Raw genomic sequence first — 24,949 nt, forward strand, 5'->3', positions numbered from 1 at the left:
TATACATTTTTAAATAGCACAATTATTTAAAAAAAGGAAAGAAAATTGAGGTGGACAAGTTGCTGATGACCTATGACCACATTATTATTAGCAGACTACTCACATTTTAAGTCAGAATTAGTGAAAGAAAAAGAAAAACAAATTATTGCCTAGCACTTGAAAATAAGGGCTTGACTTTGCTGAGACCAGCTAGAAATAAAGATATGCTAAAGATATATTCCTATCTATATATTTTCATTTATAAAAGAGATTTGCTAAAACATTCTTGGTATTTATTTACCTGAATATAAGTACTGATTCAGTAAAAAATGGTGGCATAGGGTCAAAATGTGTCAAACTTTAGTGGTACAAGTTTTGATTAAAGTGAAGAAGTATGAGTGAGAATGAAATGTACAACTTCAAGAATACAGTATGAATCCCTATCTCCAACATATAAAACCAGATGGCTCTCTTGTCATGTGGTATGCACTCTGGATTGTCATCACAATGGTTGCAGGTTCAAACCCTGCATGCCGCCATACTCTGCCACTGCCTTGCAGGAGGTTTGGTCTTTAGCTTTACTTATCCTTTAGTCCATTGGGGCACCATGTAAGATTTGTCGACCGTCTTTTTCCGCTCCTCTCTGTCTTTTGCCTTAGATAGAACCTCTTTCAATGGCAGGCCCGTCCATTCTTTTATGTTTGTCTTCCCATCGCTTTCTCTGTCTGCCTCTTCTTCTTTTTACTGGTACTGCTCCCTGAAGGAAGGTCTTTGTGAGCCCCGAATACCTTGTAATATGGCCATAGATTTTTAGCTTGCATTTTTGTTTTTATAGTTAGCAGGTTCAATTGCTGCAGTAACCCTGTCTCTAATCTCTTCATTTGTGATGCTGTCTTTAAAGGTTTGATCTAAGATGCAGCAATCTATGTTTTGGAAGGAATGTCTGAAAACGTACAAGTTGAAGTCCGGCAGCCGTACATTTATATACTGTTAATGATTCAGAGATATTGAGGGTGTGGTGGCTAAGTTTTAAATTGTTTGTCTTATGAACTGAGTGGTCCCAGGTTTGATCCTCAGTAAAGCCTGGTATTTTGAATTTCTGGATTTTTAGGATTCTTCTAGTCCTCCCAATTCTAATGGGAGGGAACCTGATAATAGGGAAAGCAAAGGTTGCTGGTCATTGTGCTGGCCATGTGACACCCTAATAACTGTCAGCCATAGAAAGAAATTGCAAGGTCTGAAAGGAGTACTTTACAAATACTACAAAAAAAATATAAAATCATAACAAAAATAAAGCAAAACAAACACAATTATCTTTAATAAATATATTTTCCCCTCAAATATAAATTACATGTTAAAATAATTAATCCAGCACCAGTTAAATATAAATAGCACAAAAGAGTTTGTTAAACAATTATCATTCATTTTCTTTGACCTTATACAGAAGAGATATAATTTGCCTTTATGAGTAATGGCAAAGTAAAACTTCTGAATAATTCAGAGAAAAAAAAAAAGATATGTTTTCACATGATATGTGAAGTGAAGAATTTCAAAAGAAAGCTCCTGAGCTATGGATTTTCTTGTTTGAGGGTCTACATGTGGCTTGAACACAGAGAGTGTTGAGAACAAGATCACAGGCCAATAGATTAGAAGACATCAGTGGAAAGAGGATAATAGTGTACATATTAAAATGAGTTATGGAATGTTACAATGACATCTCCAGTGGGAAATCATTTTGATTAACTTTACTTTTATGTTTACAAAATTGTAAGTTTCATAAAGTGCTGAGTATTATGTAAATATTTTTATATGTTTTTTTTCAACATTATCACATGCCTTTTAAAATAAATTAATTCAACAATCAGTTATAACAAAGGAAAACTGTCAGTTTCTAAACAAATGCCCTTGTATGATGTGTACAGAACATGAAAAAAAAACATTAAAAAATTATGCAAAAAAAATATTAAAATAAATGTAGAGGAATAACTGAAGTATACAAATAATGCAATTACAACAACAGCAAAAAAAGAAAAAAAAAAAGGCTTATGAAAGGATTTCAACTCAATAGAAAAATTTTGAATGAAAACATTTTTTTTATCCACCATTTTTGTTGGTATTTTCTTTCAATTATTGCTAACATGTTACTTGCTATGAGGATACCTCTCACTTGTTCCAAACCAATTTTTTTTTCTATGTTTATCTGTATACTGTCGACCAATCAGTGATAAGCTTACTGTAAGTTAAAGCTGTAAATCTATAATATTTTCCTTACACCTTATTGGTTCCAATGTGATAAAAAAACAACAAAGGGGGGTAAATGTTCACATCTGTATTTAGTGAAAAGGAAAAAAGTTAAACAATAATAGAAGAATGATTTATGGAAAATATTCTATAATGACAATCACTGGCTCAACTTTGAACATACTGATTTTTAATAGAACTATAGTAATCCAACACAGCATGTTCTGTTTCTAGGACTCTATAAATAAACTAACTTACTAATTATACAAAATTAATTACAGCACCATTAACTGATTCAATCTCCAAGAATTTGCATGACTTTGTCAGTGAGTCGATCAGTCAGTGGGGAGCTAGGTTTCAAAAGCTTTCTTTCATTTAGCAGAGCCCTGACAAAGTACAAATATAGTTCAGTTAGTAAAAAAAAAAATGTGGAGCGAATAGTTATGCAAGTGAACAAAATGATTTCTCAGACCAGAAATATAAAAAAAATGTTAAGAACCATTTCTAAAGAGGAATGGCCAGAAGGTAACAAGGAAAATATAGAAAAAAACATAAAAAAACAACAAACAAAGCTGATCTAAAGGGAAAGAACTCCGTCCTTAAAACAATATTAATAATGTATAAGTTATTTCTCTTATTTGATATTAACCAAAATAACTAACTGCCAAAAATTGATTAACTAATTGATTATTTTTGTTTATTCATTCATGTTATTTTAGGTACAATAAATAATTGTTGAAAGTATCAAGTTGATTAGAGAATACTTGAGGGAAAAATAGTGTTAACAATTATTTAAGGGGACTAAACCCAACAAATTTAACCATATCTGTGAATACTTAAATATTAGTTTCCCTTGTTGGTATCAAACAAAATAATTAATTACTAGTAATTAATTGCCTAATTGTTTACTTTTTTTTATTGATTCATTTTTTGTCTATGCCAATAAATAATTGTGCAGAGACAGACAGAAAGACAGACAGACAGAGTGAGTTGATATAAGTTTGTAAAAATAAGAACATTTAACTGGCAGCATCTCCACTTCCACAAGACATTCTGTATGGTGATCTCACTACAGCTGGTAGTCCACTTTTAAGGTATACTGATGTATGCAAACGCGACATTAAACTATTCAAAATCAACCCTTACAGTTGGGAAAAAGTGGCACTGGGTAAGTCCACATGGAGAGAAAGCATGAAGGAAGGGTCCCCAATTGCAGATGCCATACACAACAGCTGTAGAAAGAAGGGTGAAAGTGCAAGGTACCTGGTGATTTCAGATGCCCAACCTGTGACTGAAATTGTGTATCAAGGATTGGCCTATTTAGTCACACAAGAAGTTGCAAAGAGAAAAGATAGTCTCTTGAGACGTAAAATGTCACAGTTCTTACCAGTGCATCTATAATCAATTTGGTATTTTGGGGTTTTGGCACATCGGCACAATTTAAGCCATGTCGTGCCTCTATAATCAATTCAGCAGCTGTAGTATTGTAAAATAAATAAAAATCTATCCTATTACATTGACTTGACAATTCTCATTTATATATCCTTTTAAACATTTCTCTTTCTACAAATTTGTGTAACTATTGAGTTAATCCAAAAGTGCCTTTTTCCAGTTTGAAAAGGCTTCCCTTAAAGTCTAAGCAAAGATAGATACGTTTACATTTTTTTAAATTCTTAAAAATGTTTTTAAAAATTAATATAAGACAAAAATAAACAACATTTTATAAAATATATACTTTTAGTATCTTTAAAAATAAGTTTCAAAATACTCTATTCCCCAGGTATACACCAGTATACACCACAGTATCTGCACTTTCATTTCCAAAAATGTTCACAAATAAAAAAAAAAGAATAAAATAGCTATACACATTTGGTTTACACTAAAAGAGTCGCCACACTAGGTGTTCTCATGACGAACAAGACATGACAAGCTTTTCTTATAAAAAAAAAGTTCAAGAAACTGCTGCTTACTTCCTATGGTATACTTCTGTGATAGTCGTCTACCCTGAACAACAACTCCTACCGCAATAGACACTTTGGGTTACTTATTTAGATAATTGAAAGAATCAGTAACTGAAACACAAGTAGGCATTAGTTTTTCTTATTACATCACTATCAACTTACCGAGCAAGATTATGGTGAGTCTTTTTGTTTGACTTAATGGCTGCTTGGATGAGGAATTGGTTGATCAAATCACGCTAGAAAATATAATTTGAAAAAACAGTAAAACTTGTAGCTAAGTAAATAAAAAAAAAAGATACATCAACAAAGCTAGTTTATTAAAACATCAACAATCCTGTACTCAATGACATCCTAGAGCAATTATTAAAAATATAAACTTATTTATAAGTGAAAACAAAATCATCATCATTCAAAAATAATTCTATAATGCAATAACAACAATTATCCCAGAACAATTACTCATCTTTGCAATTTTTTTCCTTATTCTTTTGTTTATTAGTAGCTATCTGTAAAGTTGTATAACATTAACTTTTTTCTACCATGGTTCATCTTAAAGTTGTTATGATTCTACTTGAACATATTTTATTTTGTACAATATCCTTGATCTTATTAAAGCTGTTGAGATTCTACTTAAACTCATACATTTTGATGTAGTTTATCATTCTTCTTGTTACTTCTTCTTCGTTCTCAGTTCTATGTTGAAGGGTTCAGACCAGTAGTCCTATATCTGAAATGAACTTAGTAGTAAGGTTGCACCAGATAGTACTTTTTGATATTCCGCCGGAGCCGAATATTGCCAGATAGTACAGTAAAATATGATATTCAGCCGGAGCAGGATACCTACATGTCTTGTGTTGCTGAGCATTTTGCAAAACTGTTAAATAATATACTTATATTCATAATGATTGTATTCCTTGTATTTACCTACCTTATTGCTTTAAACTCTGTTAATGATTGATGAATTAAAGCTTAACAGCTTAAACCCAAAAGAAAAATCTTACTCTGGAATAAATGTAACCTAACACAACTACACCAAGTTGCATTAAACTTTCAACAAACATTCTTATTAGAAAAAGACATTAACCAACCAGTCGATGACCTCTGGAATTTCATTAAAAACCATCTTAAAAGCATTATAGAAAATCATATACCAACTAAATACACATCAAACAAAATAAATAAATGCTGGTTTAATAATAGACTAAAGAAGCTTTGTAAACAGAAGGAAAACCTATATAGAAAATTTAAAGAAACTAATGCAGAAAGAGTTTAAAAAAGTATATAAAAATTAAACACTTAACCCAAAAAGTAAGCAGACAGCTGCAGAGTGAATACATAAACAATGTAATATCTAAAGATAACAACAAAAACCTATGGTCATACATTAAGTCTAAGAAAATGGAAACAACAGGCATAGCGCCATTAAAAGACGAACATAACTTAATACATAATGATAATGAAACTAAAGCAAACATCCTAAACAAATATTTTGCATCAGCATTCTCAGCCCCAGGAGACAAAGACATATTACTGAATTTGAACCAAGTAAACAACATAGAAGATATAGTAGTACAATAAAATGGAATTCAAAAACTATTAGCCAACACCAAACCAAATAAAGCTTCTGGACCTGATGGTATTCCAGCTAGATTACTCAAAGAACTAAGCAATGAGCTAGCCCCAGTGTTCAAAATACTCTTTCAGGCTTCACTTAACCAGGGCAGAGTACCAAAGGACTGGAAAGAAGCTAATGTCACCCCCCTATTTAAAAAAGGAGAAAAATCTGACCCAGGAAACTACAGACCAGTATCACTTACCAGCATCACATGTAAAATCTTAGAACACATAATATGTAGCAACATCATAAACCACTTAGACAAACATAATGTCCTCACAGCATACCAACATGGCTTCAGGAAATATAGATCATGTGAAATACAACTAATAGGACTAATTGATGATTTTTCAAAAGGTTTAGATAATAGTGAACAAATAGATGCTATCTTACTAGATTTTTCTAAGGCTTTTGACAAAGTTCACCACCATAGTTTGCTTAAAAAATTAAAATATTTCGGCATTAATGGTTCACTGCATCAGTGGATTAAAAATTTTCTGATAGGGAGAGAACAAACTGTAATAATAAATGGCTCTAAATCAACACCGATAACAGTAAACTCAGGTGTACCTCAAGGAACAGTCTTGGGTCCACTACTATTTTTAATTTACATAAATGATTTACCAAATTGCATTACCTCAGGAACAAAAGTCAGATTATTTGCAGACGATTGCATAATATATAGAACAATAAAAACAACACAGGACACAGGACAGATATTTTACAAAGAGAATTAGATGAATTACAGAAATAGGAATCAAATTGGAGCATGTCTTTCCACCCAGAAAAATGTCAGTTGTTAAGAGTAACAAAAAAACTAAAACAAATTAATTCCACTTATCTTATTCATGGCAAACCAGTAACACAGACTAAAAACACAAAATACCTAGGTGTTATAATAAATGAAAAACTTTCATGGAATCCACATATTGATGAAACTACAAAAGAATCAAACAAAGCATTAGGATTTATTAAAAGAAATTTCTATAAATCAAATAAGAACATAAAACTAAAATGTTATTTAACCTTGGTTAGGCCAATAATAGAATATGCATCCTCCGTTTGGGACCCCTCAACTCAAGAAAACATTAAGAAACTGGAACAGACACAAAATAGAGCAGTGAGATTCATAACAAACGAATATTCACATTTGACTAGAGTAACACCTTTAGTAAAATCACTAAATTTAGAAAGCCTTCAGGACAGAAGGCTCAAAAGTAAAGTAGCAATCATACATAAAACACTGAACCATAATCTTCAAATACAAAAACAAAATTTAATAAAATACTCTGAAAGACACAAAGATAAAGGCACATTCCTCTTCCCATATGCTAGGACAAATTTGTACAAATACTCCTTCTTCCCTAGTGCTATTAGAGCATGGAATGGGTTGCCTGAGCTAGCCAGGAAAACCAGTGACTTGGCAGAATTTAAGTCATTGGTTAATATGCATGACTAAATGCAAGACGCGTAGGACGTAATCATCTTCTTTTTTGAAGTAACGTCTGTATTATATAAGATAAGAAGATAAGATAACAGTATGCATAAACAGATAGGCCTATCATGAACTAATCTATGTAGCATGAGTGTGTGTATATGTATGAGTCCACCAACTGTAAAGAGGTGGAGCATGGTCAATGTAAAAATAGCCTACGTAAATATATATTGAACAAGTTACTAATGTAAATCTCTCAAAGGTAAAGTGCAATCTGCCTTGTATAGTATTCGGATGTATGTGTTCATGAATTTCAGACCAACAACTGGTCATCAGGCTTGTAATTTAAAGTCCAAGGACCGTTTCTGGTTCAGGCTTCAAGGGCTTAATACTGATAGTAACTGTTAGTTAATAGTTGGAATCTGAAGCGTTGTAGGTCAATATTTATTGTTTTAGATTAATTCATATGCGGTAAACGAAATTTTATTAATCTATTTATAGCTTGAACCTTAGATAATGCCGAAGCATAGATTAAATTGTAATCTGGTCTATTATTGAGATCTATGTTTAAATCTACAGTTATATAGATCTAAGAGCATTAGGAAAAGCAAATACAGAAGAAAAAACTCATCCACACCCTTAACAGATTTGAACAACCTGGTCAGATAGACGTAGCGGGCCAACACATGTAGTCCTAGTGTAGTGGGTATAGTTGATGAGCATACGCAATAGTGAGGAGCGGTCAGTCAAAAAAATAACACATTGGCATGGTCAGTCAAGCATGTAGATGAATTATACCCATACACTAGTTACAGAGGTCAAGTGTTTCTTAACACTCCTGCATATTTTTTCTTTGTTTTCTAGATCTAATTGCGGTGCTTTGGATAAATTTCTTTTATGCGATTTTAAACTTTACTGTAAGGTTTTTCTTTATATTTGTCAATAGAATTAATGAAATTAGCTTTCTTTTTAAAGGTTTTAATACAAGGCAAAAAATATGCACACACACACACACATCTTTGTTTTATTTTATTTCGCAAAGTATGTAAGAAACATCTTCCTTAATAATTAGGCCTACTGATTTTATCATGGTTTCTGTAATAAAAAAAGCACGGAGTTAAGCCTATGGGTGTAAAAAGTCATCCTGGCCTGATACACAGTGGCTAAGTACGCATCGTAAGTTTAAAAAAAATCAGTAATAAGAAGGAGTTACTTGACACTCTCAAATTATTAAGAATATCGTCATCAAATCAAGACACTCAAAGCGGGAGTAATATTCAAGTTAGGAAAAGAGATTTATATCCAAGTAAGCAAACTAGGCATTCGAGAAGAGGTGTGGCCTTTGGTCCAGCCATGTGATTAAGATTTTTCTCCAAATAAGCAAACTCATTGTCCAGTTACCCCTGTAGAGGTGTGGCTTGAAATCCAGGCCTTAATTAAGATTGGCTACCAAGTAAACAAACTCAGTTCTCTCGCGTGACCTCTAGAGAGTACCTAGTCCATTGTATTTGACTTGGTGGTCACCTGTCTATCAATTAACTCAATGTGATGGGCTAAACAAATAAAAGGGCGTGGGAGTTGTTCATCTCTACCCTTGTTACCCGCGTATAGGTGTGGCCTGAACTCCAGCCTCCACCCTCAAATAAAGATTCTTCTCCAAGTAAACAAACTCAGTTCCCTCAAAAGGTGTGACCTCTAGACAGTGTCAACATGTTGACATCTGGCATAATGTGATCACCTGTCTATCTATGAATTCAATGCTATGGACTAAACAAACAAAAGTTGGAGTTGTTCATCTCTAGCTCTGGAGATATACCCGCACATCTAGACATATGTCTTGTCAGCATGACATAGTCGAAGCAGGACGTTTTGGCGCGAGACATTTTGGCGACGGGACGTTTTGGCGCGAAATACATTATGTACGTTTATTGAATTATTTCTTTTAAAAGAATTATTCATATCTATGTTTTGCATCAGTGTTTGTGTTAAGACATATTTTTCACGTACTAAATGTAAATGTGTGTTTGTTTTTCACATCATTTTTTTTTAATAAACATTTTGGCTTGTGTATGTGTGTTTATTAAGAGGCACACTTTTATTTTCAAAAAAGTTTTTTAAGATATTACTTTAAAATTAAAAAACAAAAATAAGAAACAAAATGAATCGATGATAGACTAAAAATTGATGCAATTATTTGTTTATATTAACATTGGTTTATTTAATGACTGTATGGTACCTCCAGCTATACATACCAAACACTTGCTAATAATAAGTAAAAATATAATACATGTACCATGTTTCTCAAAATACTTTAAGTTAAGTATAATTAGACACCATGGTTATTTGCCTAAGTTGCTGGAATTCAAGGGTTCATTAAAAAGTTGTGTGCAAGTCCCTTGAGGTATTCAATGATGTTCCTCTGTTGATAAGTTTGTACAATTACATTGATTCTTTTCTCTGTGTCAATATACTTTTTTCATTTAGAAGGCGGCTGGTCTCCCCGGATATATTGTTCATATATAAGGTCACGGCTTTTCTGGACAGCTCATATTCCATTCAGGAATCTGACTTATTATAGGCCTATATTCATGAAATAAGCAAAACCTTTATAATTAAAAAAAAATTTGCTGAACGGTGTTAGAATTCATACTATACATTCAATATTATGGTAGAGTGAAATAAACATTGTTATAAATGCTACGTGCTTATTAAATTATCGTCAAATGATATCTCGCGCCAAAACGGCTCGCGCCAAAATGTCCCGCGCCATATATATTACACATTAACTAGCCCACTCAAAGGTCAAGAGAAAATTTTAAAATGTGCCAGCCATAACTGCTATGTATGTAATACAAATTTAAAATGTTAAGTTTTATTTCTATTTAGATGAACACCCCTTGTCTTTGTACTAAAAGATGGTGCATAGTCATAGTTTTAAAAGCATATTCTTTTATTTGAAACATAAACATTAATGTATTTTAGAACTGACATTATTGAATCATGTCTACTTTATGAATATTGCCGGGTTTTTATTGACGTAGAGATTTAGTTTGACGACATTCGACTTTTCCCTTCATTAAGTATTAAACTTCTTGTTCGACATCATTTATCAGCGTCGACTACACTTATATTGTTGACCTTTCGCCTGTATTGTTTCGTTATTGAAGTGTTTGACGTATCTGGAAAAGACTTAGCGCGGAGGCACCTAACAATATTAATAGAAATATAGGTACTAAGGTGTAGTTTTTACTATTCGGCCAACTAATCGGTAGTGATATTCGGCTGAACCTGAATAGTGAAAAATTGCCTAATATTCGGCCAAAGCCAAAGCATAAGCGACTGTCCGGTGCACCCTTACTTAGTAGTGGTTTCCAGATAAGGCATCTATGTACTTTTTGTCCAATAGGGATGTTCATTAGTGGTCTCTGTACTTCTAAATGGTTGTGAAAGTTTGGACACTGAATGCTGAGGCCAAATGAAGAATCCAAACATTTGAGAGTAAATTCTGCAGAAAATTGCCAGGTATCAGATACCAGGAAAAGAAGACGAATGAGTTTGTACTTTTACAAGTCAACACTCTGGTTGCAAAAAGAAAGAATGCCTAAATACCAGTACTGTGAAGAGATGAAAGTTGAGCTGGTTTGGTCATATTGTAAGACATGACTCGCTATCAAAAGTCATTCTTCAAGGTACAGAGCAAGAAGAACGGGTCATCCAAAGAAAGTCTGACTGGAGAACATAAAAGAATGAACCAGACTCTCTCTTAATATCCTGCTAAGAACAGCTGATGACCAGGAAAAGTGGAGGGATTTGATTATGCGAACTGTCACAACACCCCTACGACAAAAGTCAATGGACAGATGAGAGAGAAAGATGAGAGATGTATTGGGGCCAGAGTCTTACTTGGGCCTCTCAATAGAGTATGCAGCTTTGAAGGAAAAAGTCAGCATTCTCCGATGATGGGACAGCTTGTAATAGGCATCATTGTTCTTGAAATTTGGATGAGAGCTGGTACATTTCTCATTTATTTTACTAATTTCTACATCATTTCTTATGGGTCGAGAGGACTTTTCTTGTCTTTTCCATTGGGCCATTCAATTAGTATGCCGGATCCCCAGTGTTGTCAAATAAAAATGTCATAATAGAATGCAGGTGATTTTGACTTATTGGTCTTCTTATTTTCTTAATTACAGATGTTCTTTCATAGAGAAAAATTATTATATTCTGATCATAACTATGTATTAATCTAGTCTTTCATTTTAATTACATTGAAACTGTAAAATGTCTTAAGTTTATTTCTACCTGATTCAAGCAATCCAATCCATGCTTAAATTGTTGTAGGGAAGAAGTTTGTAGATTGAGTTTGTCTCAGTTTTTGGAACAAATAATGTTTTTCTGGTTATTTTTTCTGAGTATTTTGTTCCAAAGGTATAAAAAAGTTTTGAAATAAATGTTTAATTTACACACACAAAAGAAACAAACTATTCGCAGTTTAATGACTTACTTGAGCATGGCTGCCACCAATTTTAATAATCTTAGAGCGGACAGGATTAATGAGGTCAACAACTTTGGAATAATCTTCATCATTGTAAGCAATAAAGGCTTGGAACAACTGAGAGCCAACTTCCGCTGTGATATCTCGGTTGGTGCCTTTACTTTCCCTAAAACAGCAAGGTTACAGTGATACCACACATGAGATGAGCTCTATTTAAAATGTAGAGTTAAAAAAAACAAACACAAGAGATCAATACAATGAGTGCATCATGGAATTTTATTACCCACAAAAAAATGTGTGTGTATGTATGTGCTGCATAAGAAAAACCCCTAAGATTTTGGTGCGCGGCTGACACAAAATTAAGATACATTTCATCTGTTGATAAGCTATACACTAATGTTATTTAAATATGCTAAATTATTGGCTGTACAAGGTAAAAGAATGGACTGCCTTTTGCTTGATACCCTAAGAACAACTATTGACTGGGAAAAGTGGAGGGATTTGGTTATGCAAATTGTCACAGCACCTCTATGACAAAAATCAAGGAACAGATGAAGATGAAATTATTGCAGATATTCATTTTACACATAACATTTTAGAATGAAATAGTTTCCATAATGGAAATGATAAACAAACAATTGCAACTTGATGAAAAAAATCCTAGATATACATCCTGCCTGACATTTGGCATGCATATAATGTTCTGGATTATAAAGAAGCTTATCAATTTACTCTGATTTTAAATTATGATAATGGTAGAAATAAGGGCTCTTTTAAAGGTAGTTTCCAATATTATATATAGTTACAACATATAGAACAGATGTTCCTACACTATGCAGCTTTGCATTTACTGATTTCCATTTGAACATTTGATTTTCTTCATCACTTTGTACAAAACAGTATTTCTGAAACTTTTACAAGAAAGAGTGAGTTGGATTTTATCAAGTGTTTATCTTGTGCAGACTCTGGTGTTTTTTAAGTATTATAAAAAAAAAATTTCATTGGGCGGAATATCAAGACTTCAATTATGCAAAATTTAAATTCAATGAAATATAAAAAAGTTGGATTGATGCATCAGAAGTAAAGAAAAAAAAAGAAAGGAATGAATGAAATACAACAAGTGATTAAGCTGCTCAGACCTGACAAACACTTCAATGGAATCCATCATTTCTTTCACGGCTTGTTTCTGACCAGCACCAAGACAAGAGATCAGGATGTGCATGTCATTGAATGTCAAGATGTGATCGTGAAGGTGAGACTTGCAGACATCATACACTTTTTCCCACCTGTCTTCAACACTGACACCTGGATGTGAACAATGAAAACAAAATGATCCTAGATGACTTTGTGTTCAACAGCATCAACAAGCTTGTTAAAAGTGAAATATTTATTTGAAAACTTTGTATAGTTGCTGTATATGAAAAAGCAAAGTAACAAAAAGACTTCATAACATTATTGATAGGAATATGAAGGAATCAGTTTTACTTAAAGATGAAGTTGATTTCAAACCCAGACTTCTGAAAAAAAAACTTAAGAAAAAGAGATTCATGTTTTCATACTGGAGTATTTTTCGTGACATGAATTCATTAATTTGGCGCAACAGCTCCTAGTGATCCTTATCTTCAACAGATTCTTCTATTCAGATTTCAGCACAGCCATTTGTCTCTAGTCTACAGTCTAGATAACTATTAAAAATAAGTTCAAACTTTCCCTCATAAAGGCAGCGCTAGTGTATCACCATCAATTACCTTCCAACTGCAGTCTGTACAAGAGAGAACAAATGTCCACAATGTCAAGCATGGCTCCAGAGCTGATAGCTCTTTTTGTTACTTCTTCATCAAACAGAGATAAGGCTGTTTCATAATCACCCTGAAATAAATCAATCCTCTATTTCACAATCAACCTGAAATAAATCCATCATCTGTTTCATAAACACCCTGATATAAATAAATCATGTTTCACAATCAACCTGAAATCAATCAATCATCAAATCAAATGCAAAAAAAAAATGTTTAATATGAGTTTCAGAAATGAATCTATCAGTGGGGCAATCAAATATTCACAAAAGCCTATACCTTTTTATCTTGAATTGACAGCAGAATTTAACTTAAAAAATCTACAGTACTTCTGGAACTCGCGAACCCACAACAACTCAAGGATATGCAACAGTGCAAGTAACTACAACAGCTCAAGGACCCACAACAATTCAAGGACCTGCAACAACTCAAAGACCCACAACAGCTCAAGGCCTCACAACAACTCAAGGATCTTGACTAGATCAATGACCTCCAATTTATACCTTTTTAAGTCATCTCCTTTAGAATCCTACAGACTCAAAATATTATTCTTAACTCCCCCCTTCTAGTAACTGATGTTCGCAACTTTTTTCTTGACCTCTTTCTCTGATTGGTTCATAAACAATTAGCACGATAACTAGTTCATTTTCTCTCCTTTTCCAGAATGAAATAGAATATCACAATAACTCACTGTATTGATTTGTGACAGTTAGCATTGTAATGGTTGAGGCTGATTATATCAAAGTTGTATGTTTATGAGTGTAATAGAATTTAAATCTCCTGGCAGAATATTAATACATCTAGCTATTTATTCCATTAAATCTGCCCATGAAATTTCGTTTGAATTTGATATAACTGCAAGAGAATGAGGACAAAAATCTGCAATGACGAACGAAAATGTCAGTTAAAAACTACTTTTTAGAACCTCTATCAGCAACAACTTGTGATCAATATAAAACAGAATTTATGTAACTTATTTATTTCCATTGCTTTACAAATTATCTTAGACATTTTCATGGCATTGTTACACAAATTTCATGCAATTACAATTGAATGGCTGCCTGGTCATGTGGTATGCGCTCATGATTGTTGTCTCATTGATATAGGGTCAAACTCGGCTTGCTGCCATTCACTCCCATCATGTAGGAGATTTGGTCGAGGATGTAATTATCTTTGTTTCGATGACATTTCATGTGGAACACTTCCACTTTCTCTTATTTACATATAAAGAAAAAGAATTTTGATACAAAATAAATGAACTCACAAGTTCAATATAGTACAATGCCCAATGCCAAAAGTTGTGACAGGCTAGCATACCACAGGTCTGGGGAAACAACAAAATAATTTAGACAGACATAGATTATGTCAACATTTCAAAGCCTACAGTTAACATCAACTACTGACTACTATAGTAATAAAAATAAAGACATTTTTTGTTAAGCTTTATTGAAAAAAAATATTATTTTATATTTGTGGCAAAGAAATGAACAAGTTTAAAATAATAAATTAATTATTCTTAAAGATGTTATGAATGAAATGTTATGTTTTTATTTTTATATTTTAAAAAATTTGGCTAAAGATAATGTAACAATAAGTTTGTTTAAATAATTGTTGTACAATTACATGACCAGTTACTGTATGGCCATATCACAAGGTCCTCAAGACCTTTCTGCACTGAAAAGTATCAGGGGAAAGAAGAAGAGGAAGACAGATACAATGATAGGAAGACAACATAAAAAAACCTTGTCATTGACAAGAGAGGAATGGAGAGGGATGGTCAATAGATCATGTATGGTGCCTCAGGGGTTCAACAGCCTAAGGGATAGGTAAGGGTGAAGAAGCATGGTAACGTATCATGTAAAATATACATAATTTAAATATATTATAGTTTAATACAATATATTGTTGTGATTGTGTTCCGATGGTGTGTCGGAGTTCACCGTTATTCTCATGCGTATATATCTGAAGGTTAAAGAGGTTGTTGTGTTAGGTGTGGATGAAAGGGTGGAGACTTGGAGGCTGAGAGAGGGAAAGAGGCTAATTATACAATGTGAAAAGAATTGTGTACATTTTGATGACGCATAAACTGCAGTGAATTATTTTCATCTATATGTTAGTGTTATTGGATATAATAATGACCAGCTGACTGTTAAGAGCAAAATGAAGACGTTTTCATCAATAGGAAATGTGTTGTAAAGAAAAGGGGGTGGGATGTTATGTTTGGGCAGCTGAAAACCTTATGTTATATTTTGTAATAATTAGTGAATTTTACTTAATCTACATAATTTCAAATGAGCAGGAGACAAAATAAAATTTTAGAAGAGTTTAAAATTCAATGCTCAAATTTACCTGCCAGTACTGGCCAGTTTTTTCCAGCATGTAGATGCCCTCGTGCTGTCTGCCCATCATTTCCATCACATGACACAGAGTGTGTGTGGCCCAGCCATCTTTTGGGTTGATGGACAAAGCCTCAGCAAAAAAATAAGTGAACAGATTTAGTTGACATGATTTCTAGTTTAAAAGTAATAAGCTATCACGAGATTAAAAAAATTAAAGAAACATTTTGAACTGCTTAAACTAGAATCAAAGCTTACTGTTCTAGCAGCATTCTCAGCTTCTGAATATAAATTTGTCTCCTCTAAGCCAAAAGAGTGCATGCTGACTATATAGCTTAAAAGAAAAAAAAAGAGAAAAAAAAAAGTAATTACAAGCACTGATGATAAACATTTCATGATCAAACAATAAGTGCTTAATGTTTCAGTCAAAACAGATGGTTATCAAAGGGGAGTAATTCATGGAAGCCGATATATTCATTATTTACAGCTTATTTAAGATAAGAAAAAAAATAAATCAAGGATATAATAATTGTGTTTCCACTACAATCACAAATGTAAGATTAATATTATAAGTATTATCAACAAAAAGAAGTGAGCTAAAGCCAAATTGGCTCTGGGAAATGACTTAAGCCAATATTAAAATAAATGTTTTTACTAAAACGTCCCGAACCAAAATGAAACTTCAGCATAAAAAAACTGCTTCCTTCTTTAAAAAAAAAAAAAAAAAAAGAACTGATAAAAAATGATTATTCACACCTAAAAAAGATATTCCATCATGTAGAGTAACTTCAGGGCAGCAGATTAAAATAAAAAATCTCTTATTTATTCTTACAGCCCTAAACCATACTTAAATAATAAACAGTAATTAAAACAGTCAATACTGATGAGGTATATGACATTACAAAACAAGAAGTATAAAGCTTGATGTAAATTAAGAATATTTTTATTTACCCATAGAGAGGCATTGTTGGTTTCCACATGGGTAAAACTCTGGCCACACAGTCTCGAATCTGGTTAGAGTTGCCAAGATAAAAGTAGTTATCATATGCAAACTTAAGTGCCAGGACATCGTTGGGGTGATCAACCAGAATGTCTTCCCAAACATTGCTAGCCTGTTCCATCTCACTGTATTATGTTCAAATATATAACCCAAAAAAAAAACAACTATTTTTTTTTGTGAAGATATTTTTTAAACTCATTAATACTACATAAAGACTAGAAAAGATATGAGAAATAACTTGATTTCTTGGCTTAAAAGAGAGACAATGTTAAAATATGAATTAGTAAATAAAAAAAAAACAGAACAAATTTAATGAAGAATTATGATTTTTTTCAAACAGCTTGTCATATTAAATGCTGTGAGAAATAATCACAGAATAGGCCCACTTGGAAGGCAAATATAAGGGAGGGGCCCTGGATTTCTAAGGGTGAACACACCAGGAGCAGGAAAATTGCTTAAAATGCTGCAGCTTTAGGTTCTAGTAATTAAAAAATATGTTATTTTGCATGTGATTCAAGGATGGTCTCTTTAGTGAAATGAGATGTTGCAAAGGGAAAAAATGTGTCTCGAGACATAAAATGTCACAAATAATTTATTTCAAATATAAAAGCTGAAATCATGTGATATTAGTTCAACAATTATAAACTTTGTGATCTGTAATAACAGTAATCTTTTGATTTTTTAAAGTGCTACTAGTTTTTTCTCTTTTATATGACAGACACCTTCATGACCTGTAACCAGTTTTGACATTTGCTCTATAGGTGATTCTTTGAACAGACTAATGCATAAGTACAACATGTTTCACAAGAGCAATGATCATTTTGCTCATAATCAACAGGTAGTATTAGTTATGCCTCTTTAAACACAGCAGAAGTGAAAGTTATCTCTTTTTAAAAACAAAACTTTACATTTGAGTGTAATTTATTTCATTTGTATGTCTCATAAAAGTGAAATGGTCACTCACCCATTGGACCAGGCAACAAGGGCTGCCACATGTTTCTGTTCTCTCTGCGTTAGTGAGGGCTGCATGCTGGACAGCTTGACCATCCTGCTCACATCATCTTGCAGCCTGCTGCACAGTCTGATGTTACTTCCTGTACCAAGCAGCTCCAAACCATTTCTCACTACATGACCCATAACTGCCCAAAAATGTTTTTCACAAGTGTGAATGTTTAGCTTATTCTTAATAATATGATATTATTTTCAGGAGTTTCTTTAAAAAATTAAGAGTTTATAAAATAACTGTTTCTGTCATTGCAAATTTAAAAAAATATTAAACTGATATAAAAATTTCCTTATAAGATTGAGTATACTATATGGATTATTACAACAATGTTTTTAGCTAAAATCTGAATCTGCTAGCCAAGTTTCTGTGTTTTTTTTTAAAGCTTTTAAGTTTTTAAAATTTGTTGTTTTTTTTTGGGGGGTAGATATGCTTTATAGATTGTTTATACAATTTTCTTTACCAAAATCAGGATCAGCGACTAACATCTTGTTCAGAGTACCAGTCATTCCTCCCAGATTTTCATCATCATACCAGCCAGTGTACTTGGAATATACAGATTAACTTGTTGAAGACTTTGCATTAATTTGAAACACAAAGATATATATTCCTTGGAATTAGAGCAAACTTTAAAGTCAAAGATCCTTTTATTAAAAGAAGGATTAGAATTTACTTGGAAACATCATAGTTAAATATCAACTCACCTGTGTAACAATGGCATCAAACATTTTACTAGCATCAGTGCTGGTGGTATTCAAGTCAAGACCTTGGGACCTCCAGTCCTAATACATATATATATATATATATATATATATATATATATATATATATATATATATATATATATATATATATATATATATATAAACTACAATGGCATAATAATACTATCAATATTACGTCAAGAGAGACAATACGTTTTGGTGTTTACAAGTAGTATTTGTTTAGTATGTTATCTATAATGCTAAGATTTGTGGAATGTAGCTTATTTGTCTTCACCAGAAGTATTTGTATGAATATATACCCATACTAATATATTTATTTTTCTACAGAGAATACACATATTCTGATTGGGCATAAAATAGTTGCATGAACTAGACAGGGAATAAAAAAATAAAACCAAACCACTAAATAACCAGAAATATTGATCTATTATAAATGAAATACATAAAAGTCTCTAAAATATAAGTAGATGAATGAACACAATTATTAAAAACCTCTCTGCCTACCTGAGGACTCCTCCAGTTAGAATACATATTTGCTGTTTCACTGTGATAATTTCTATTTACTAGATAGCTGAAAAAACAAGCAAGGGTTAGAGATAAGTCTGAAGTTCTTTTTAAAAAGATTTTTTTTTCAAAAAAAAATATAGATCAATCTGAATGTAATACAGACATTATACTTCTCTCAAAGGCAATGCCAAAACGTATCCCACTGCCCCTTAATCTACTTCTATTTAAAAAAAAAAAAGAGAAAACATCTTGTTTGTTCTAATAAAACAACATATATAAAGTAGCAAAAATGGATAACAATAATTTTTTAAAAGGCAACACTATTTCAATGATTAATTCAAATAAATGTTAAAAAAAAAAGTTTCAATAAATTGACCCAAGCCTATATTCACATTGTTTCTTACATTTTTCAAACAATTCAAATGAATATCACCAAACTAAGAAAATAGTGGCTAGAAAAAAAAAAGGTGCAAGCATGAGACTGGACAGAAACAGTAAAACTCTATATCTATATAAGTTACAATGAAAACAGGTGAAGAGGAAAAAAATAATGTGTCTCAAGGACAATATTTTTTTTTATTGTCTAACAGCTGAGCCAAGGTCAGCAATAGATAAGATAAAACTAGTCAAATACGTGATTTGATACTAACAAAAATAAGGGGCAGCAACACACACCTTCACATATTGTCCAGTCAGATAACAGCTAAAACATGTCTCTGAATATATTATTTTAACAACTATACTATTTTTCATAGAAATTTAAATAATAAAATTTTTTTTTCTTATAATTAAAAAGGTAACCTTCTTAAAAAGAAAAATAGATTATAAATATAGATGTGTTAATTCAGTCGTTTAATATTGATTTATGATATAAAAATTAAAATTGTAATGAAATCTAGTAAGAATGTTATGATGCCATGAGCCATGATGTAAACTAAGTAGCCTAAATAGATCTAAACCTATAGACCAGTGATGCCCAACCAAGTTCGACCTGCAGGCCAATTTAATTCCAGACACTTGTGTCACAGGCCACATGACCAAAAAGGTACAAAAAGGAAATGAAATTGACCTCAAACAATTTTTTTTTTAGAAACTTGTGGATCTTGTACACTTACATTAATTAATGAGATATCTGAAAGTTATCTGTTGGTTTGTTGTTGTTTTTTTTTTGGGGGGTGGGGGGCAAAAATGGCTTCATTTCCCTACTTAAAATATGAGCAAACATTATGGTAAGCTTTATCACCGACTCATTTTCTTAACGTCTCATAAATCCTCCAATCTTTAGGCATAGTTTAACAATCTTTTATTTGTGGCTCAAACCAAGAATGCTGTCATATTTGTTTCATCATGCTGTTTATGTGTTGTTGTTTAAACAGCCACTCTTTTTTATTACAAAAAAATAAGAAAAAAAGTATGGATCCGCTCACTAGTTTCTTAGGTTCTCCCATTTCATAAATGTACAAATGAAAGGTCATGGTACCAATCCAAAAAGTGAGGGCCCTAAAGTGGGTAAGATACATTTTCAACCACATTATTACTTTTTGAGAGGTGGAATTTTCTACACTTTATGCCGAAGTTTCGGAGGGCCGGATCGAAAACGCTGGCAATTTGGAGCATCACTGCTATAATAGAGACCATACTAAACTGCTAGAGGCAAAAGGGGCAATAAAAGTAATAGATCTAGCTAGCGAGACATTCTACATTAGTAGATTAGAATATACTAGGATGAATACACCCCAAACTGTCGCCTCGATGATCCGTCGATGTTTATGCCCCATACTTGCTATCTCATCTGCTATGGGCATGGCTATCATTTTTTCATAGTATCATTCATAGTGATATAGATCTAGATTAGAATAGATTCATTTGAATATTAGATTTGATAATAATTGATATTCTAGACTCTAGATCTAATCATCTAATCTACTAGAAGCTAGATTCTATGTCTAGGTCAGTCTAAGTCTAGGACGCCTGCGGCCTAACCTAGGTCACTGTGATGACTCAAATGACTGTGTTACTCATTTTTTTTACTCATACTCATTGTCATACTGTTAGTGTGTAGGCGACAGTCACAGTGCGACAGTACTTAGTTAACTTAGTAGGTAAATCTAGTATCTAGATTATTCTAGATCTTCGGATCCAGATCTAATCTATTATAGATCTAATAATGTCTAATAACATTCATTTCTAAAGGAAAGTCTGAAAACTTGCAAAGCCAATTAAAAAAACAATAAACAACATAATTGACATAATGATAATGATATGCCATATGGTGATATGGCATATGGACATGGTCATGGTCATTAATGCGTACTTTCGATTTCTTCATCAAGAAAAAATACTCCAAGAGATTTATTTTTTTATAGCAGTGTTGTCCCTTGACTTAAAAAAAAAAAAAAATAGCCACACAAACTCAGAGGCGGCTTCTGACAGGTCCGCCCATGCGTCCGCAGTTTAATTAGACAGACAGAAGAAATATATATACAGAGAGAAGTTTTGACATTTTCAATACGAATATCAAAAGTTAAAAACTGCTAGTTACTAAAAAAGCAGTTTCCTTTTCAGACCTTGCGATCTATAGGGTATCTGTTTCTGAGGTCCACGGTTAACGAGGGTGTCATGTGACCAGCACAAGGACGAACCGCCTTTACTTTTGCCCAACAATGTGCATTTTCAGGTTTTTAAAACAAAAATAAAATAAATGTTTTCTGTTAACTATTAGTACCAGCTAATAGTATATGGCTCCTTCTGTCTCGGAAGACAATGGATGCGCCCAGATGAGTCACTGGCTTTGGCTACGTCTTGAGATGGGGCAAAATCTGGAGTGACTGATCAAGCCAATTTTGGAGCGGCAGAGTTTGCCACATATGTATATGCATCTGTCTTAGGGCTAGCTGACAGGGCAGCTTTCTTTTTCTTTCTCTTGGCTGACGCAGCTTCGTTTCTTTTACATTCGGCAAAGTTCGTACCAGCACATACAATCTGTCTCCATGCTGTCCGATCTTGGGATATCTCCTCCCACATACTTAGGAAGATGCCCGGGGCTCTCATGTCTCGCTTGCAGACTTCTCTGTAGGTTAGTCTTGGGCGGCCCCTGGGTGTGACTCCCTCTGCAAGCTCAGCGTAAATGATGTCTTTAGGGATTCTACCATCTGGCATGCGAGTGACATGACCGATCCAGCGTAGTCTTCTCTGTTGAAGGAGAGCATAGATGCTGTGCATATTGGCCCGTTTCAAAACTTCCTGGTTGGTGACACGATCCCTACAGGAGATGCACATTATGCGTCGCAGGCAGCGTAGGTGGAAGCTATTAAATCTGTGTTCTTGACGCATGTAAGTTGCCCAGCTCTCACTGCCATAAAGAAGTGTGCTCAGAACGCAGGCATTGTAGACCAGGATTTTTGTTGCCGTAGTCAGTTTGGTATTTCCCCACACGCGCTCGGAGAGTTTTGCCATTGCTGCTGAAGCCTTTCGTATTCTTTTTGTCAGCTCAGTGTCTAAATCTAGGTTGCTGGCTATTGTTTTTCCCAAATATGTGAATTCCTGCACCAACGTAGGCTAAGTGTTTGATTTCCAATATGTATCACTGGTATATCTGCAACATCTTGTGCCAGGATTTCGGTCTTGGAGAGGCTTATTGTAAGGCTAAACTCTTGACAAGCAGCTGCCAGAGCGTTCACAAGCCTCTGTAATCCTTCTTGTGAATGAGATATGTGTGCTGCATCATCGGCGAACAGCAGTTCCCTAATCAAGATATGCCGTCTCTTTGCTTTGGTTTTAAGGCGTGCCAGGGATTTAAAAGCGCTGGTGAGTAGCCTACAGCTGAAAAGAAGATGCCGAACAGTGTTGGAGCCAGAACACATCCTTGCTTTACTCCGCTATTGATGGAGAATGGCTTAGAGGCGGAACTGTCAAACTGTACGGTGCCCTGCATATTTTCATGAAAAACTGACAATAGTTTCCGTAGCTTGTTTGGACAGCCGATTCTCTCTAATACGGCAAACAAGCCGGTTCTGCTGGCAAGGTCAAACGCCTTGGTCAAGTCAATGAAAGCTATAAAGAGGGATTGCCTTTGTAGCAGCTAATAGACTAAAACCGAAAACCTACAAACAAGTCGATTTCTAGTACTAATACATTTTATTTGCATCGTTGCACTATTTTAGGATGTGTATGGGGCCAAATGCTCAATTTGGAGCCACATTATTATATCGCTACCTCCTTGACAAAACATGAAACTATGAAAAAAAAGTAACCAACTAATTAATTAATTAGTGGTAGTTAAACACAGTTTTGTATGACATAGAAAAGGGAAATACATCTTTTAGTATTGAGAGATATAGCTGTTAGTGTGCAGCTTTTCCTTTTTTACGTAATTTTTATGATTTGCTTGTTACATATAAATATATTATTTTGATAGGCTAAATTAGAAACGCTTTTATGTATTGAAATTTTAGCTTTTAAGGTACTTTTTATTCCTAGAATCATTTTTAACGGCCCCCGAAAGGGGAATAGACTCTATTAGTTTTGTGTGGTCTGTCCGTCCGTCCGTCTGTTCGTCCGTTCCGTTTATATCTCATAAAAAGGAAAAGATATTGAAAATCCTACATCATAATATGTTAGAACATTCAAAGTTATGATGCATCGGCTACTTTTTTTTTCTGAAAGCGAAAAAAATTATTTTTTTTTAATCAATTATGCAAGCTGTAAAAATATAAAAATACACCATTTTTACAACTATTCACTATTAATAGTAACAAACACGGGAGCCTATTTAGTAAGGTATATGATAATTTACCATATTTTTTTTACACATTTATGCAAATGGTTTTAGATTTTTGACAAAATAAAAAATTATTTTTTATAATTGTATTGTTAAATTAAGTATTTTCTCTCATACTATCTACTACATTTACAAAAAAATGTTTACATTTTTTAAAGATCAAAAAATATATTTAATATGCAAATAAGGGTGGCTAAATGTCACAGAAACACTTAATTGAAGGGAATTCTAATTTTTTTTTAAGGAAATGTTTTATCAATGTTGTTGTTGTTGTCGTTGTTGTTGTTGTTGTTGTTGTTGAGTCTTTGAATGAGAGATTGGCCCTTTACAAAAAAAAATGTAAAAAATTAGATCAATTAGATAATCACTTTATAACACCACTTAACATCACCTTCACCTATCACTTAGTCTACTGGACCGTTGGGGCATCACACAAGATCTGCCAACCTTCTTTCTCCATTCCTCATGTCCTTTGCTTTTGATAGAATTTCATTCTGATATTTCTTTCTGAAAATATTAAAACATGCCTTCTTACCTACCTGGACCACTTCCGGGGCCGATTTTGAGTTTGTGTTTCCACACAAACTGTCTTTGTAACCTTGTTCGTTTTGTTTAATAAACAAGCAAAATACAAAAAACAAACAAACAACAACAGTAAAAAATAAACTTATAATAATGTGCATGGGCGTAGCCAGGATTTTTTTACGGGGGGGGGGGGGGTTTGGGGGTGGATTTTTTCTCCCCCCCCCGAGATTTTTTTAATATGTATTTTTGTGTGTGTGTGTGTGTATGTGTGTGTGTGTGTGTATGTGTGTGTGTGTGTGTGTGTGAGTGTGTAAATAATCGATTGCATTCTGACCCTTCATTCTTTCGGAAGACGTTTATTGTGCCCTAGAATAGGTTCTTCCATGAGTTAGTGGAAAAGTTGTAGATTCCCCGCCAATACTAGCAACGGGGTCTGGGGGAGTGCTAGGAGCTCCCCCAGCGCGGGGCAAAGCCCCGCCGCCAAGCACTATTTCTGATATTGAAAGCCAACAAAATGCATATTCTGAGGTATCTACAGTGCATTTTCCTGC

General features: G+C 33.4%; 1 protein-coding gene across 13 annotated transcripts in view; it reads right to left on the reverse strand.

Annotated features, from left to right (window-relative positions):
• Positions 1-1,289: 1,289 nt before the first annotated feature.
• The window catches only part of LOC106068650 (tetratricopeptide repeat protein 38-like), a 33,728-nt gene continuing 10,068 nt past the window's right edge, over positions 1,290-24,949 (reverse strand). The window contains exons 1-14 of one of the 13 annotated variants that reach the window (XM_013228103.2): positions 21,408-21,432; positions 19,091-19,157; positions 18,566-18,643; positions 18,325-18,406; positions 17,823-17,997; positions 16,810-16,983; positions 16,117-16,192; positions 15,872-15,991; positions 14,787-14,846; positions 13,475-13,595; positions 12,866-13,031; positions 11,736-11,892; positions 4,344-4,417; positions 1,290-2,606 (exon numbers count right to left, since the gene is read on the reverse strand). In XM_013228103.2, coding sequence (XP_013083557.2) covers positions 2,516-2,606; positions 4,344-4,417; positions 11,736-11,892; positions 12,866-13,031; positions 13,475-13,595; positions 14,787-14,846; positions 15,872-15,991; positions 16,117-16,192; positions 16,810-16,983; positions 17,823-17,997; positions 18,325-18,406; positions 18,566-18,643; positions 19,091-19,117 — 1,401 coding nt within the window. In that variant the 5' untranslated portion in view covers positions 19,118-19,157; positions 21,408-21,432 and the 3' untranslated portion in view covers positions 1,290-2,515. The other 12 variants (XM_056016170.1, XM_056016169.1, XM_056016167.1 and 9 more) reach the window with 12 other exon arrangements.

The sequence above is a fragment of the Biomphalaria glabrata genome, chromosome 17, assembly GCF_947242115.1.
Source record: "Biomphalaria glabrata chromosome 17, xgBioGlab47.1, whole genome shotgun sequence".
Lineage (NCBI taxonomy): Eukaryota > Metazoa > Mollusca > Gastropoda > Planorbidae > Biomphalaria > Biomphalaria glabrata.